General features: G+C 36.0%; 3 protein-coding genes across 3 annotated transcripts; all 3 read left to right on the forward strand.

Annotated features, from left to right (window-relative positions):
* Positions 1 to 283: 283 nt before the first annotated feature.
* Positions 284 to 4,273, forward strand: COX15 (cytochrome c oxidase 15). The gene is made up of 7 exons (XM_059597170.2): positions 284 to 599; positions 1,462 to 1,760; positions 2,151 to 2,376; positions 2,454 to 2,699; positions 2,806 to 2,916; positions 3,507 to 3,638; positions 3,837 to 4,273. Exons 1-7 carry the CDS (start codon positions 447 to 449, stop codon positions 4,005 to 4,007), a joined length of 1,338 nt encoding a protein of 445 aa, XP_059453153.2. The 5' UTR covers positions 284 to 446; the 3' UTR covers positions 4,008 to 4,273.
* Positions 4,274 to 5,636: 1,363 nt separating this feature from the next.
* LOC132183747 (mediator of RNA polymerase II transcription subunit 22a) lies at positions 5,637 to 8,807 on the forward strand. The gene is made up of 3 exons (XM_059597158.2): positions 5,637 to 6,258; positions 7,893 to 7,958; positions 8,354 to 8,807. Exons 1-3 carry the CDS (start codon positions 6,067 to 6,069, stop codon positions 8,591 to 8,593), a joined length of 498 nt encoding a protein of 165 aa, XP_059453141.1. The 5' UTR covers positions 5,637 to 6,066; the 3' UTR covers positions 8,594 to 8,807.
* A 1,299-nt stretch (positions 8,808 to 10,106) lies between these two features.
* Positions 10,107 to 13,880, forward strand: LOC132185492 (uncharacterized). The gene is made up of 6 exons (XM_059599262.2): positions 10,107 to 10,537; positions 11,342 to 11,675; positions 12,718 to 12,802; positions 12,988 to 13,074; positions 13,172 to 13,405; positions 13,676 to 13,880. The coding sequence occupies exons 1-6, from the start codon at positions 10,374 to 10,376 to the stop codon at positions 13,750 to 13,752; spliced, it is 981 nt and encodes a 326-aa protein (XP_059455245.2). The 5' UTR covers positions 10,107 to 10,373; the 3' UTR covers positions 13,753 to 13,880.
* Positions 13,881 to 14,306: the final 426 nt, after the last annotated feature.

Raw genomic sequence — 14,306 nt, forward strand, 5'->3', positions numbered from 1 at the left:
AAAAATAAAAAAAACACTTAACATTTTTCAAAGAATAATGTCATAAATTATATTTTTATCATATATAATATTGATCGTAATAGGTTTAATCATAAACAATATTTAATTTTTTTTTAATAAAAATATGCTTGAAAGTTAGATGGAACTGTCACGATCAATATTGTTAAATTGAACGTTTGAAAATCACAAACTAAAAAAAAAAAAAAAAAAAAAAGGAAAAGAGAATTGGATAATTGATGGAATTGGTTGGGCCAGGCAAAGCGAAGGCAGTGATAGATGAGAATGGGCCAAACACAAAAGGAAGGAGATCCATGAATAGATTAGAAAGAGGTTCCGACTGTTGAAACCCAAAAAACAAACGGCTATCTAAACCCCACGCCCTTGCAGCTAAAACCCTCGATTTCAGTGATAGAGCGAGAGCGAGAGAGAGAGAGAGAGAGAGAGAGATGTTTGGTAGGCTAGCATTTCTGAAGAGGATCAAGGCTCCGAATGGGACATACAATTTCAGGAAAACGACGCCGTCTATGGTTTTCCGCGAGCAGCCCACCGGATTCTTCGCTTCCCAAGTAGCAACCAAATGCTTCAGATCTTTGCCCAAGGTTTTATTTCTTCTTTCTTTACCAATTCTTATTTTTTCTCAACCTGTTGGAAAACTATAACTTAAGTGAATTATTTAACGTGGTAGAGCTCCAAATTCGGAATTCAATGGTTGTGGAAATGAATCTGTTATCAGCGCCTCTCTCGAAGGTGAATAGATCAAGCCAAGAATCTGTGACTTTTCCCACCTCTTCACTCCATTTTTTGAGTCTTTATAGGGTTTTTTGTATCCCTTTCTATCCATCGAATTCTCTTAATCAGGCATGTTTAGGATTTCATTGTTCCTAATTCTCTTCATCCTTTTTTTTTTTTTTTTTTAACCAAAGAAATTATCAGGAGAACTAAAATTAGTTTAGGGAGTGTAAGACATAATTTACCATTTTTTCATTGATTAGTTACAGATGCATTAATTAGTTTGAAACCCTATCTTATTTTTCACCCTTTTTTTTTAGAGAGAGAGAGAAGTGTGTGCCTTTTGAATTAGAACTCAACGGCGATTGGATGCTAATATGTTTGTGTTGAACAGACTCACCCAGGATCAGACGAGATTTGATTGCATTGTCACACCATTTATGTGCTAGAACCCACTCATATCAGCATATCTGTGCTTTTGTTTGTATAATATTTGCTGGCAAGTAATTTGCCAAGAGAGGAGAAAGGAGAGATTCAAATTAGTGACCTTTGGTTTATGAGGTGTTGTTTCCATTCGATTGAGTGACCCCAGTCTAGAAAGTCGCAGTCTTGCAATTCTTTTTTCTTTATTTTTTCCCTGCAGTTTGAAAGCACACGCTGAGTTATGCATCTAAGTTGCTGCGGGATCTTCTGTGAACATAATGAGAAATAATTATATACGCTATTTTTCAGGGTCATTATGTGCCATCTTTCAGAAATTTGTCCACCGTGGCATCTACTGGTATCAATTGTAGGGAGGGAGTAAAGCTACTAGTAACTGGGGGCTCCTCTGCTCAGAAAATGGTCGGGATATGGCTTTTTGGCTCTGCTGCATGGGTGTTTAGTATGGTGGTACTCGGTGGTGTTACAAGACTGACACGTTCTGGCCTTTCCATGACTGATTGGAAATTTACTGGCAGCCTCCCTCCTCTATCAGATGAGGACTGGTTGCATGAGTTTGAGAAATATAAGCAATCCCCTGAATATAAGCGGTAAGTACAAGCAACATTACATTTGTTTGTAGTGTTAAAATAGTTTATTGCCAGTTAGAATTTTTACTCATATGCTCTTGACCTAAACTTGTATTGAAAGTCCTCCTTGAAGTTTTCTAATGCTTGGTTATAAATTTTTTGATACATTGTTGATTTCTGGTCGTGGAAAATAAAAAGAGAAAGAAATAAGAAGACAATATGCTCCAAAGGATAATTATTTATTGGAGATGATAAATTTGGTAATTATTTGACTCTGCAATTTTACTTTATCAGTTTCACAAAGTTTATTGGATTCCCTGTGTATATAATTGAAGTTACAACATCATCTCAGATTGCAGTAGAGGCTCTTTTGGAGTCAATGGTATTTCCTTTGTTTTTGACCTCATGCAGTGTAAACAAAGGGATGAGCATTGAAGACTTCAAATTCATATATTGGATGGAATATGCACATCGTATGTGGGGAAGGACACTGGGTCTTATGTTTGCTTTGCCCTTTTCATATTTCCTTCGTAAGGGATATATCACTTTAGGGCTTGGACTGAGACTTTCTGCTCTGTTTGCCCTTGGTGCTGGGCAGGGTTTAATTGGCTGGTGGATGGTTAAAAGTGGTTTGGAGGTTAGAGAAATTTAATCTTCTGTCAATTTGCTTACAGATTTAATAAAATTGTAAAAGTTCCTAATCTATCCCCATAGGAGCCAGCATCTGAATATGCCCAGCCAAGAGTAAGCCCTTACCGCCTTGCAGCTCATCTTACCTCCGCATTTGCTATTTATTGTGGCCTTTTCTGGACTGGTCTTTCTGTTGTTATGCCTGAACCACCTGCTGAATCAGTAGCTTGGGTTCGCGGAGCGGCAAAAGTAAAGAGGTTTGCCCTTCCTGTTAGCTTACTTGTTGCCATTACTGCTGTCTCTGGAGCCTTTGTTGCTGGAAATGATGCTGTACGTAACTGTGTTTTATTCTTATCTTTCCATCTTTCACAATGAATTACTAGATGATCTGTGATGTTTACAGATTAAGATCATGCTCACATGCTAAATTTGCCAGGGGCATGCATATAATACTTTTCCAAAGATGGGTGATACATGGATACCAGAAGACGTTTTTGACATGAAGCCACTGATTCGAAATTTCTTTGAGAATACATCAACTGTGCAGGTATTTGTTCTAGGCTAAGACGACATGTTAACTTATTTAACAGTTTGAATTCCAGGGTTTTCTGGATGATCGCTTCAACTGCTGTTTACTAATGCTAAGGTTGCCTTGTCAGAGTTTGGAAATTTGAAAATTATAATAAAGAAAGTGAAGAATTGAAAAGACAATGTTACCTGAAGTTTTTATTTGTAGAACAACTATTGCTGAATGGGAAGATTTTATATCCTGTACTCTTCTTCTTTAGTTTCCCTGAATATCATCATATTCAGTGAGACATTTTAAGTTTGATCCAGGAAATTTTTCATATAGACAGACACGTATTCTTTGAGAAATGGCATTAATACCGTAAGTGATTGTTTTCTGAACCTTACCTGAGCATCTAAACTATGGCCTCATTTACAACACCAGTGTGAACAGTGATGCATTTTTAAATTGTAGAATATCTATTTATATAGCATGAGCTCCTTCAAGACTTGATGAAATGTGTTTGTGTTATAATTCAAAGCTTCACATTTAAAATAATATTTTCTTGATCATTAATACCTAATACTTCAAATAAAAACTTCTAATCAAATGTTCTTCCACTTTTGCAGCTTGACCACCGGATCCTTGCAACTTTGACCTTAATTTCAATTGGCACTTTATGGTGGTCAACAAGGAAGCTGGACATACATCCTGCAGTTAAATCTTTGATAGGAAGCACTGTTGGCATGGCTTCCCTCCAGGTAATTATTTGCTATGATTACTTCTTTTTTTCCTGCTCTCTTCTTTATCTTGTATAGTTTTTTTCTTATACAAAAAGATGGTCATAATTTTCTAAATGCCATTTATTTCATGAGTAGGATCCATGGTAGTTTAGTGTTATAGTCAGTAATATTCTCTTTCATAGTACTAGATGTGTGCTCATTCTATAATCACTGCAGGTCACCTTAGGGATATCAACACTTCTGTCGTATGTACCTGTTTCACTCGGCACTGCACATCAGGCGGGGGCCTTGACTCTTTTGACACTTATGATGTTGCTCAATCACACTGTGAGGAGGCCCTCATTGTCCCTTCTCAAATCTCTGCCTCAAGTCGCAAAGACAACCTAGATATTTGTTAGCTTCATTTTTTGTAACAAGAATTTAGTCATATTAATTGTGGATGCTGGATGCAACAAGTTTTTTCCCTTTCTGATTTCTCTTTTCATATATCAATCTCCAGTGTTCTAGTTCAGGAGTCCCTCTTGGCTTTTAGTGGTAAAGCATATGGGCTTTATTAATTTGCAGCAATGATAAGCATTAATCTTATTGTATTTTTGTAATTGAGTGGTCAACAACTTTGTTGTCAATGAATATAGATGCCATTTTTTGGTACATTATGAGGATTTTCAAGTTTGAAACTCTTATACACAAGCAACTTACCGATCTTGCAGTTTCACATTAATGGAAATGGAAAGAGGGGGGCTTGTTTATTTTCCATGGGAATGGATGCAACACCCATTAGCTGAGAAAGGGAGATGTGTTTTTTTATTATGAATGAAAGGTGGAATAGAATAGTCTTGGTGTTATAGTATATGATAAGGATTTAACTCTTAGAATAGTCATTTCTATTACCCATAAGGGAATGTTTATTTCAAGACTATTTCATTCCATATTTTTCTATTTTCAATAAAATTATTAATTTTCCTAATGGAATAGTTATTTCATATACTTTAACTAACGTGTTTTAATGCAACAACACATGGTTGTGGATGGCTCCTCATGTTTGATAAAGGCTCTTATGGTGATGAATGGATGCGGCTGTGTGCAAACTATGTTTTATTCAAAGATTCTAATTGCGCTTGGTGCTTATGCAGCTTAAGCTTTTGGTTAAGGTGGTGTTTATAATGTTTTATCAAGCCTTCACAAATAAACTCTTAAGGTGTTAACTCTCACAATTCACAAACCTAAATTTGTAAGCATGTGCCTAAATTCCTAAGGTGTTTGATTGCTATTCAATTGTTATATAGTTTTTTTTTATAAGTACAATTTTTTTTTTTTTTTTTATTTGGCACTGGGTATTCGGAGATTTGCTCTGACTAATCTCAAGGGTGTACAGGTTCTCAGCAAGGAGTTTCCTGCAAGTACACCTCGGTTAATTCAAAGGGCGAACTCCCAGTCCGATGGCCTCAATAAGCAGTTTGCATGGGTTTCGAACCTAAGACCTTGAGGAGCATATTCAAAGTCTCAAGCTGTCCAATTACTGTACCAATCCCTTGGGGTTAGTTATATAATTAGCCAATTAGGAGGACGTGAAAGTGAAAATTAGTCTTTAGATTAGTAAAGGCTTTATAAAAATAAAAATCAATGTCTAATTTTTTACTGCCATGTCATTTCAGTTGTATAGTAATTGTATAGTGATTTAGTAAGTAACATTTGTTCTATTTTATAGTCTTGAGATTTTGTTTTAATACTTTTTTTTTTTTTTTCTAAAATTGTTTTATTACTCTTAACATATGCATGATGCCATACCATTTAAAATTTTTAAATAACATTATAACATCTTCATCATGTGATGTGAAGTCATGTATAGGATTAAATATAACAAAATAAAATATTAAATATAATGTTTCAAGTTTAAATAAATGGATAATGATCATTTTCTCCAATTTGGAGCATCCATCAACGGTTGGCCCACTTCCTCTATTTCTTTCCCGTGCTTTCTTTTCCCTATATTTTTCTTTCAAGAAATACTAAGGACTAACAAAGAATTAATTAATTAATTATTTTGTTTTTCTTAAACCCTGAAACCGCTGGTCCAAGCAATCCACCAAGGCTTCTTCTTCTTCTTCGATTTCCCTAAGCTTTTATTTTATTTTATTTTTTCTCCCTACGTTAATCGACCCACGCATCGCACCTTCTAGTTGAACTCCATCATCGCCTTCTTGTTCTCCTCCTCCATCCCTCTCTACTGCCAGCCACGAGAAATCTACAATCTGCAATCGCCTTCTTCTTCTTGTTCTCACCGTCTCTATGGGTCCCCAGTAGAAATCTGCAGCAATAATTTATGGGTCCGCAACAAAGATCAACGGAGATCAACCCAGAAATTTGAGGTTTCTCTCAGCATTACGGCCTTGGTTTCTAAAAAGTGACTGTAACTTCTGAGAGAGAGAAAAAAGAGGGGTAGGAAATGAATAAAGGCGGAGCAGGGGGTGTCAGTGGAGGCGGCGGCTTGGGAAGCGGTGGGGGTGGTGGCGGAAGTGGGCCAACCGCAGCGGCAGCGGCATCCGCAGCGCAGAAGCAGAAGATGTTGCTCCAGAGAGTCGAAACCGACATTAGCAACATCGTGGACAACTTCAGTCACCTCGTCAATGTCTCCCGGGTAATCTTTCCCTTTTTCTTTTTAATTGATATTCCTTGTGGATACATTTTTCCAAAAATTACCCACTTTATTTTTTATTTTTTATACCATGATTCTTTGTTGCTAATTCATGTCCGATTCTTCAAAAAAAATTTCTTGGTCTGACATGTGTGAAGAGATGAATCTTCAAGGTCCAAAAAAACTAATGGGACATCTCATAAACATATTAAACATATCACATAGGGCTGAAATTAGAAACCTCAAGCCTATAGGAGGACTCTAATATTAAGGTAATTGGAAAGAAAAGTACTTGGGGTAGAACAACTTTTGCTAGAGATGTAAATTCAATAGTTTAGTGACTGATGTGATAAGTTTGGATGAGTGAAAAGCTTTGAACAAAGCGAAGGTAATGGACCTTTTGTTTCGAGGTCACTACTTGGTTGGATTTTTGCTCTTGCCATTCCATTTGTACATGTAGGTTTATGGGACATTGGCATCCACATGTATGAAACATTTGACGGCCGACTGGAGATGTTATGCCTTGAGGCATTGGGCTTTATCATCTAGTGCATTGTGCCATTACTATCTTGACTGCACTTTACAGCAAGGTGAGTGCTCAATACAAGGCATCTTGTCAAGGTGACACACAACACAAGCATACCCAAAACTGAGATTGTGATCCATCACACGTGCCGCGTCAGTGAGCGCTCACATATATGGACTGCCTAAAGAAACAGATGGGTTTAAGTATTAAGGAAAAAGCTTCTTCTTTTTTTCTTTTTTATAAAATAGCATACTCATTCTCACTTCTTTTTTTTTTTAGTTTAATTGAATGATCACAACTAGCTTTATGAGCAGCAAAGAAATGGAAAATAAAATGAAAAGAAACCTTATTTGCACAATGCCTTCTGGCCAATGCCTAAACATATTCAGCTTTGAATTTTTGTGCCAATGAGTTCATTGCCTTGATTTAGTGAAACTGGAATTTTATTGTTGACTATTGATAATCTTTTGCAGTTGTCAAACTGGAGTTTTTTTATATGTTTTGTTTTGTTGCTTATGTTTGGTGAGACCTTGTCCTAGGGGGCCAGCAAGGATCCTTTCTATTCTTTTATGTATGAATGAGAAATATAGATCTGTAGAAGTGAAGGGAGCCTTATTCCTAATATTTGCAAGTGTAATATTAGGAAAGGGAGGTCTAGGGCCTCGACACCTTTCTAAATTTTGGGAAATAGCAAACCTGGCTCTTAAAAGAATGCGGAGCCTAAATATACAATAACAAGTTCACAAGCATTGGCAAGGGAGCCTTATTCCTAATATTTGCGGAGGTGTCATTTTAGGAAAGCAAGGCTGGGGTCTGATTGCCTTTCTAAATTGTGGGAAATAGCAGACCTGGCTCTTAATAGATTGTGCAGAGTAAATATATAACAACACATTCACTAGCATTGGCCAGTTTAGATTTGAAACTACCATGTTAATACTCGTGTATACTGCAAAAAAGAGGTTAGTGATCTTCCATGGGATTATTAGGATTTTCTTAAGTATATCAGCTATAATTTTGAAATATGCTTTTATAATTTCTGAAAAGTTGTACTCTATATGCCTGGAAGTTTTATAAAATGTGATTTGTTTTTATACAACCTTGTATACTGTAGGTGGATGATCCACCAGTCAGAAATTCACAACAAGCTCTCATGATGGAGATGCGTGCAGCTAGAATGGTAAGAGTAGTTGCTGCTGCTCTCTCTCTCTCTGTTTGCCTCTCTCTTGTAGTGGAAATCGTGTTCGTCTATATTTAGATTTGGAACTTGGGAAGGTTGTTAGTTATGGAGAAAAGAGAAGGTTTGAATTGGCAAGGAATTTGGAGAGATTTCACTCACCACAAATTTAACCTATGTAGTTGGCCTAGTTCAGGGGTGTCTATCCTTTGACTCATTTTTTGGGTAGGGTTCTGAGTTCCTTGCCAAAGTAATGCTTTCAAATGTCGATTGAAAAGATAGAAATGTTAATGGTGCTTAGTTGAAGTCTCTCTGGCCTCATCAGTTTGACCCTGAATAAATTTGCAAGCTTTATAAACCTTTTGTTACTGAATGCTTACACGTTATACTGTCTGTAGGTTCAAGCAGCTGACTCTCTACTGAAGTTAGTGTCAGAGCTTAAGCAAACAGCAATATTTTCAGGATTTGCATCCCTTAATGACCATGTGGACCAAAGAACAGCTGAGTTTAACCAGCAGGCAGAGAAGACAGACCGCATGTTGGCTAGAATTGGAGAGGAGGCAGCTGCCAGCCTTAAGGAGCTTGAATCGCATTATTACTCTTCCGCAGACAGGACAACTCAAACCCTGCAGATGTGAATGCTCGTTTCTTTGCCATTTATTTCATGAGTAGGACCCATGGTAGTACAGCATATGGGCCTTAGTAATTTGCAGCAATGATAAACATTAATCTTATTGTATTTTTGTAATTGAGTGGTCTACAACTTTGTTGTCAATTGATATAGATGCCATTTTTTGGTACTTCATGAGGATTTTCAAGTTTGAAACTCTTATGCACAAGCAACTTACCGCTCTTGCAGTTTCACATTAATGGAATTGGAAAGAGTGAGGCTTGTTTATTTCCCATGGGAATGGATGTAACTCCCATTAGCTGAGAAAGGGAGATGTGTTTTTTTTTTTTAGGAATGAAAGGTGAAATAGAATAGCCTTGGTGTTATAGGGCCAGTTTGGGAATGCGATTTTAATAAGTGCGATTTTAAAAATTGCGTTTTTAAAATCGCTACTTTTTAAAATCGCACAGACGTTTGGTAAAACATACTAAAAAGTATTTTTTTTTATCAATTGAGTGTTTTGATAACATTAGCATATAATTGCGATTTTATGACCAAATTACCAATAAGGATGAACAAGACAGAGACGATGAAGAAAAAAAAAAAAAAGAGAAAATAAGGGTTTTAATATATTTTAGGTGGATATTCTTGGTATTTTTTTCATTCTTGTTCTAAAAAAGGTAAGTATTGCGCCAAATATCTTTTTAATAGAAATCGTGATTTTGTTTGCACTTTTTCAAATAAGCATTCTTTAATCAGCTTATAGAAATCGCAAATTTTTTTGCGATTTTAAAATTTGCGTTTTTAAAATCGCAATCCCAAACACCCTAAAGTTGCGATTTGGTTTAAAATCCCAAATTATTTTTAAAAAAACACACTCCCAAACGCACCCATAGTATATGATAAGGATTTAACACTTTGAATAGTTATTCCCATTGCCTAGGAGAGATTGCTTATTTCAAGACTATTTAGTTCCGCATTCTTCTATTTCCAATAAAAACTATTGATTTTCTTAATAGAATAGTTATTCCGTGTGCTAAACTTAACCAAACCAAAGTGTTTTAGTGTAATAACACATGGTTGTGGATGGCTCCTCATGTTTGATAAAGGCTCTTATGGTGATGAATTGATGTGGCTATGTGCTTGTGTTGGTCCAACTATGTTTGATTCAAGATCCTAATTGCCCTCGGTGCTTATGTTGTTTAAGCTTTTGGTTAAGGCGGTGTTTTAGGACGACGTGAAAGTGAAAATTAGGTTTTAGATAACGTTTTAATATATCCATCACTGGGAGTCATGTATACAACTAAATTCTATCAACTTAAATAAATTCGTTAGTGTAATATTAACTTAAATAAGATATACTTGTTACAATTTTGCATTTATTCCTAAAAGTAAAGAAGTTGGTGCGTTTACTGGTGGCAGCAGTTGATTTGTAGCCTGTTGGAGCGTGGCTTTGGCCGCAGCGTTTCAGCGGCTGGTTGTGGATATGTGCCTAAACGGCAACGTTTGTTAAAAAATCAGAGGACCCAGACACAGGGACAATTAGGGATCTGCTTCTCAACGTGGTTCCGCAAGCCTTCACTCGACACTCTCCCAAAGTCCCAATTCTCTGCAATAAGAACTAAGAAGCTCGATATCTTTCACTCTTACAAGTCAGACCCAGTAATTTTCCCAAGAAAATTAAGGGAAAGCCTAGGAGAAAATTTCCTACAAATCATTTCTTATCCTACCATATCTTACTATGTATGGTAATTGGTAAAATATAAGTTTGTATTCTCTGTGATTGGTTTTAGATACAAGGTACAACAATGGTGGGAATAGCAATAGTTTTGGATTTATTACGGAAAAATCCAAGTTTATATACAGGCCAAAGCCTCCACTCTTATGGGTTGTTCTCAGCCACCGCTGCCGCCTCTGCTGCCGCCGCCGCCATATCCGCCGGAACCCCTTTTGCCTCCAGGGCGTTGTTTGGGTATCATCTCTCTCTCTCTCTCTCTCCACAAACATGTGTGTGTGTGTGTGTCTGCAGTGTATGGAGTATTCAACTGGTTTGAGGTCAATGGGCATGGCCAATTATTCAGTTTGGTTATTGTTTTTCGAATATGGAAGTTATCGGATTGGCTTGGTTGTTTTACTTGATTGTGTATGACTTGATTTCAGAGGCATGGTTTAAAGTTGGTTCTGCAAAATGGTATAGTCAATGGGTCACTAGGCTATTTTTTATTGCCGATTTTGTTACGAGGTAAAATTTGATTAATGCTATTATAAGCTTGACCTTGGTTGTTTTATTTGATGACTATGGACTACTTTAAGTGGCAGAATACACGGTCTTTGACATGGGACTTTACTGCTTCATTCATCTAGGTCTAGATTTTAGAGATTTTTGTTAATTTGAGTTGGATGTGCCTTATCATTTATTGTTGAGCTGGGTCACATTGTTTTAGGAATCTTAAATATATTTGTATTGATGATCTCTAAATGGGGTGGCTTAAAATTCTCTAATTATGTGTATTTGAAATCCTTGCAGTTTAAGTACGGTAGTTTAATCTTACATTCCATTGGCTTGGTGTTGTCTTATGAAGATTTGTTCATTTACAAACCTAGACGTGCAATTTAAACTTTCATGACTTCGATTTGACATCATTCTTTTTATTGGTTTCATTTGAAACAAGCTACTTAGTTCTATTACTGAATGTTTAGGACCACCTTCAAAAAGATTTATTTTAGCTAAGATTTGAATGTATATTGACTTATAGTAACACTCCTCTTATTTCAGGATACCAGTCGCTCATTGTGATGCTGGTGCATCATTGGATGAAGATTACATTTCCCGTATACGAAGTGCAACTGCAAATATCTTTCAGCATGATTCTTTGAAATACAAAACAAAAGAGTACAAAATTGAGCTAAAGCCTTTGTTCTCAGCTTTTGAATTGAGGGCGTTTGCTATGACTTCCTTGAGATCATTTTTGATGTTCTATTTGCCTCTTTTGGAGCCTCATTCGAACGTTGAAGAGGATGACGATGAATTCCTTCAGAACGCTCAAGAAGAGCACCATGTAGATTTAGTTGTTCCTTTCAAAAAATCAGTGAAGCAAATCATCCGTGAGGTGAGTATTATAGATATTCCCCACAATCAATTTCATGAAGACTTTTGGTTCAGATCTTCAGCATTCAAGGGTTCTCATTTGTAAATTTCTCATGGGTGATAAATTACAATGATTGAAAAAAAAAAAAAAAAAAAAAAAAAAAAAAAAAAAGAGCAGCTTGGCCAGTTATTATAATCTTATGTGGCAGAGGTCTCTTGGGCTGGAATCTAACATTTGTTGACACAGTTGTGTTGCCTTCTCAAGGAGAAACTAATGCCATATATAAAATTAAAACTAATGCAAGGTTAATAATGCATCAAATCTCTTGTTTCTTCTCTGCCAGTGCCCACTCACCATGTCCTTGGATCCATCTCTTTTGGCACTGTTTCTCTCTTTTATCTCTGAGTACTTACATTTGTTTATCTATCTTTCACATCTTGTCCTTGTGCTCTTTTATTTTAGACATAGCTGTGTGGATAATTGGTTTCAACAAGATAAAGTGAAGTCCATATGTTGATGCTTATTGTAATCCTATGAAAAGCTACTGTTTTTGACTTTCTGCTCCTTCGTCTCAGTGACTCCATCACTTAAGGTAGGGATTTCTGTTATCCACAACAAGAATGGCTTAAACTCCATGAATGAATTTTGCGAATTTGTGCCCATTTCCACTCTTCTGCTTTCCCTTGTATCATTGACTACCAGTTTCCTCAGATTTGATTTAAGTCCAATTTGGTTAGACTTGCACCTTTGCTGCTTGATCTTTCTTACCTTGGTTATGGGAAAGAATTAATCTCAATCTAACCATTCCTTGATATTCAAAAGGTCACTGGATTGCGTTTTGTATGATAATTGTCTCCTGGCACCTGACTACATGCTGTCCCTAATATTTGTTCAATTATACCCAAAATTTCCTTTTCCCAATCTTGGAACTCATTTTTTTATGCTTCAAATCTTTGCATCTTTTTCCATTGTTGTACACTGCATGTTTCTAGAAAGCTAGGAAGCTCAGCTCATGCACTTTGGAAACTAACTTAACTTAGTGATCTTCTGCATACCAATACAGATTACAGTTGTAACTACTAGACGAGTGCTGGAACGAATTGCTGTCCATTATGTTTCACAAAGGATGACATGGAAACTTTTGAAAGGTACTTAAAAAATGTTACAAATTTCCATTTGTCGTAATTCATCAGATATAAAAGAAGAATCTGTGGATAGTTTACATGGAATAGAGGAGATGAACTTTGTTATGGCTGCAAGAGATATTTTACAAGTCTAATCAGCTTCTGATTAGATCTTCTAAACAATTTATGTTTATGATCCATATGTACAGACGTTCCCAAATCTGCTGTGCGCAAGGCTGGAAGAGGGATGCCTACATTGGTTTACTTCTTCAGCGTTAGCAGGACAACTTTCAGAGGTAAGTGAAGCCTTTTGTATGTGTTTTCTTCCCATTTATTATGATTCAGTGCTTGATCTTTTAACCGCATTGTGTTGTGCCTCATTTTGATATGCAGGACACTTTCTAGGGGTTGCAGCAACATGGCTTGTTCAAGTTGGCATCGAAATCTACAGATACTTTTCTTCTATGATGAAAGAGAGTGATGATGTCGATAAAGCAGAAAAAGTTAAACTTCTCGGGAAAAAGGTCTCCAGTGCTACTGTGAGGTGTGGTTCATCACTAGTTTTTGCTTCCATTGGAGCAGGGCTTGGTGCGACCTTTTTTCGGCCTTCAGCCGGCCAGTGGATTGGTAAGTTCATTCCTTGAAAGCTTTTTAGGATGAGAAATGCTACACGCACTATCAATTTCACTCCTATTTTCACATCTTCTAACATGGCTTTTAAAATTATTATTAGATTTGGAATGGATTATTATTGCATTTTAAATCTAATGGTAATTTTAAAATTCACAACAAATATTGAGTTGTGAGAGAGAGAGAGAGTGAGTGTTTAGTTGGCATTGGATACGGTCTATTATGTGTATTATATTTTCCACCACTCAACAATGCACTTTCTTGCAGGCTGTGCTGTTGGGGATTTGGCTGGGCCCATTATTGTATCAGTTTGCCTCAAGAAAGTCTTGCATGTGGACCTTTAAACACTGGGTTCAATTATCTGTCATATTCATTGCATCTGCTTAAATTTGACTAGTTTACTTGAAAAATGTTGAGGTATTTGATAATATGTCTCTAAAGAGTAATGTTAACATTTAACTCTTATCTCTCTTCCTACAACTGAGTTGATATGACAATATTTATAAGCTTTTAGATTATTTTTTTTTCCCTTTTTAATAGAGGCTGATTCAAGGACTTTTATGGGATTGCCAAATTAGTTTAGTTGTACGAGAGTAGGATGAGAGTTAAGTATATAGCACTAGTCTTCTCTTAATAGTACTATTTGTTGGAAGTTGCTTAAAGTAGGTGTTGAAGTAAAATATTTGTTTCAAATCAACGACAAAAAAAAAAAAAAAAAATCCTAAAATGCATTAACAAACATAATTTTTTGAAATAAATATCAAAAAAAAAAAAAAAAACCCTTATTCAAACCTTACTTGTTCATTTGCAATTTTTTTTTTTAATAATAAAAAAAGAGAACTTTTATTTTATCAAGTCAACTCACTAAAAGAATAAAAAACATTAAAATTTTAAGTTT

This window comes from Corylus avellana, chromosome 2 (genome assembly GCF_965113065.1).
Source record: "Corylus avellana chromosome 2, dhCorAvel1.hap1.2, whole genome shotgun sequence".
NCBI lineage: Eukaryota > Viridiplantae > Streptophyta > Magnoliopsida > Fagales > Betulaceae > Corylus > Corylus avellana.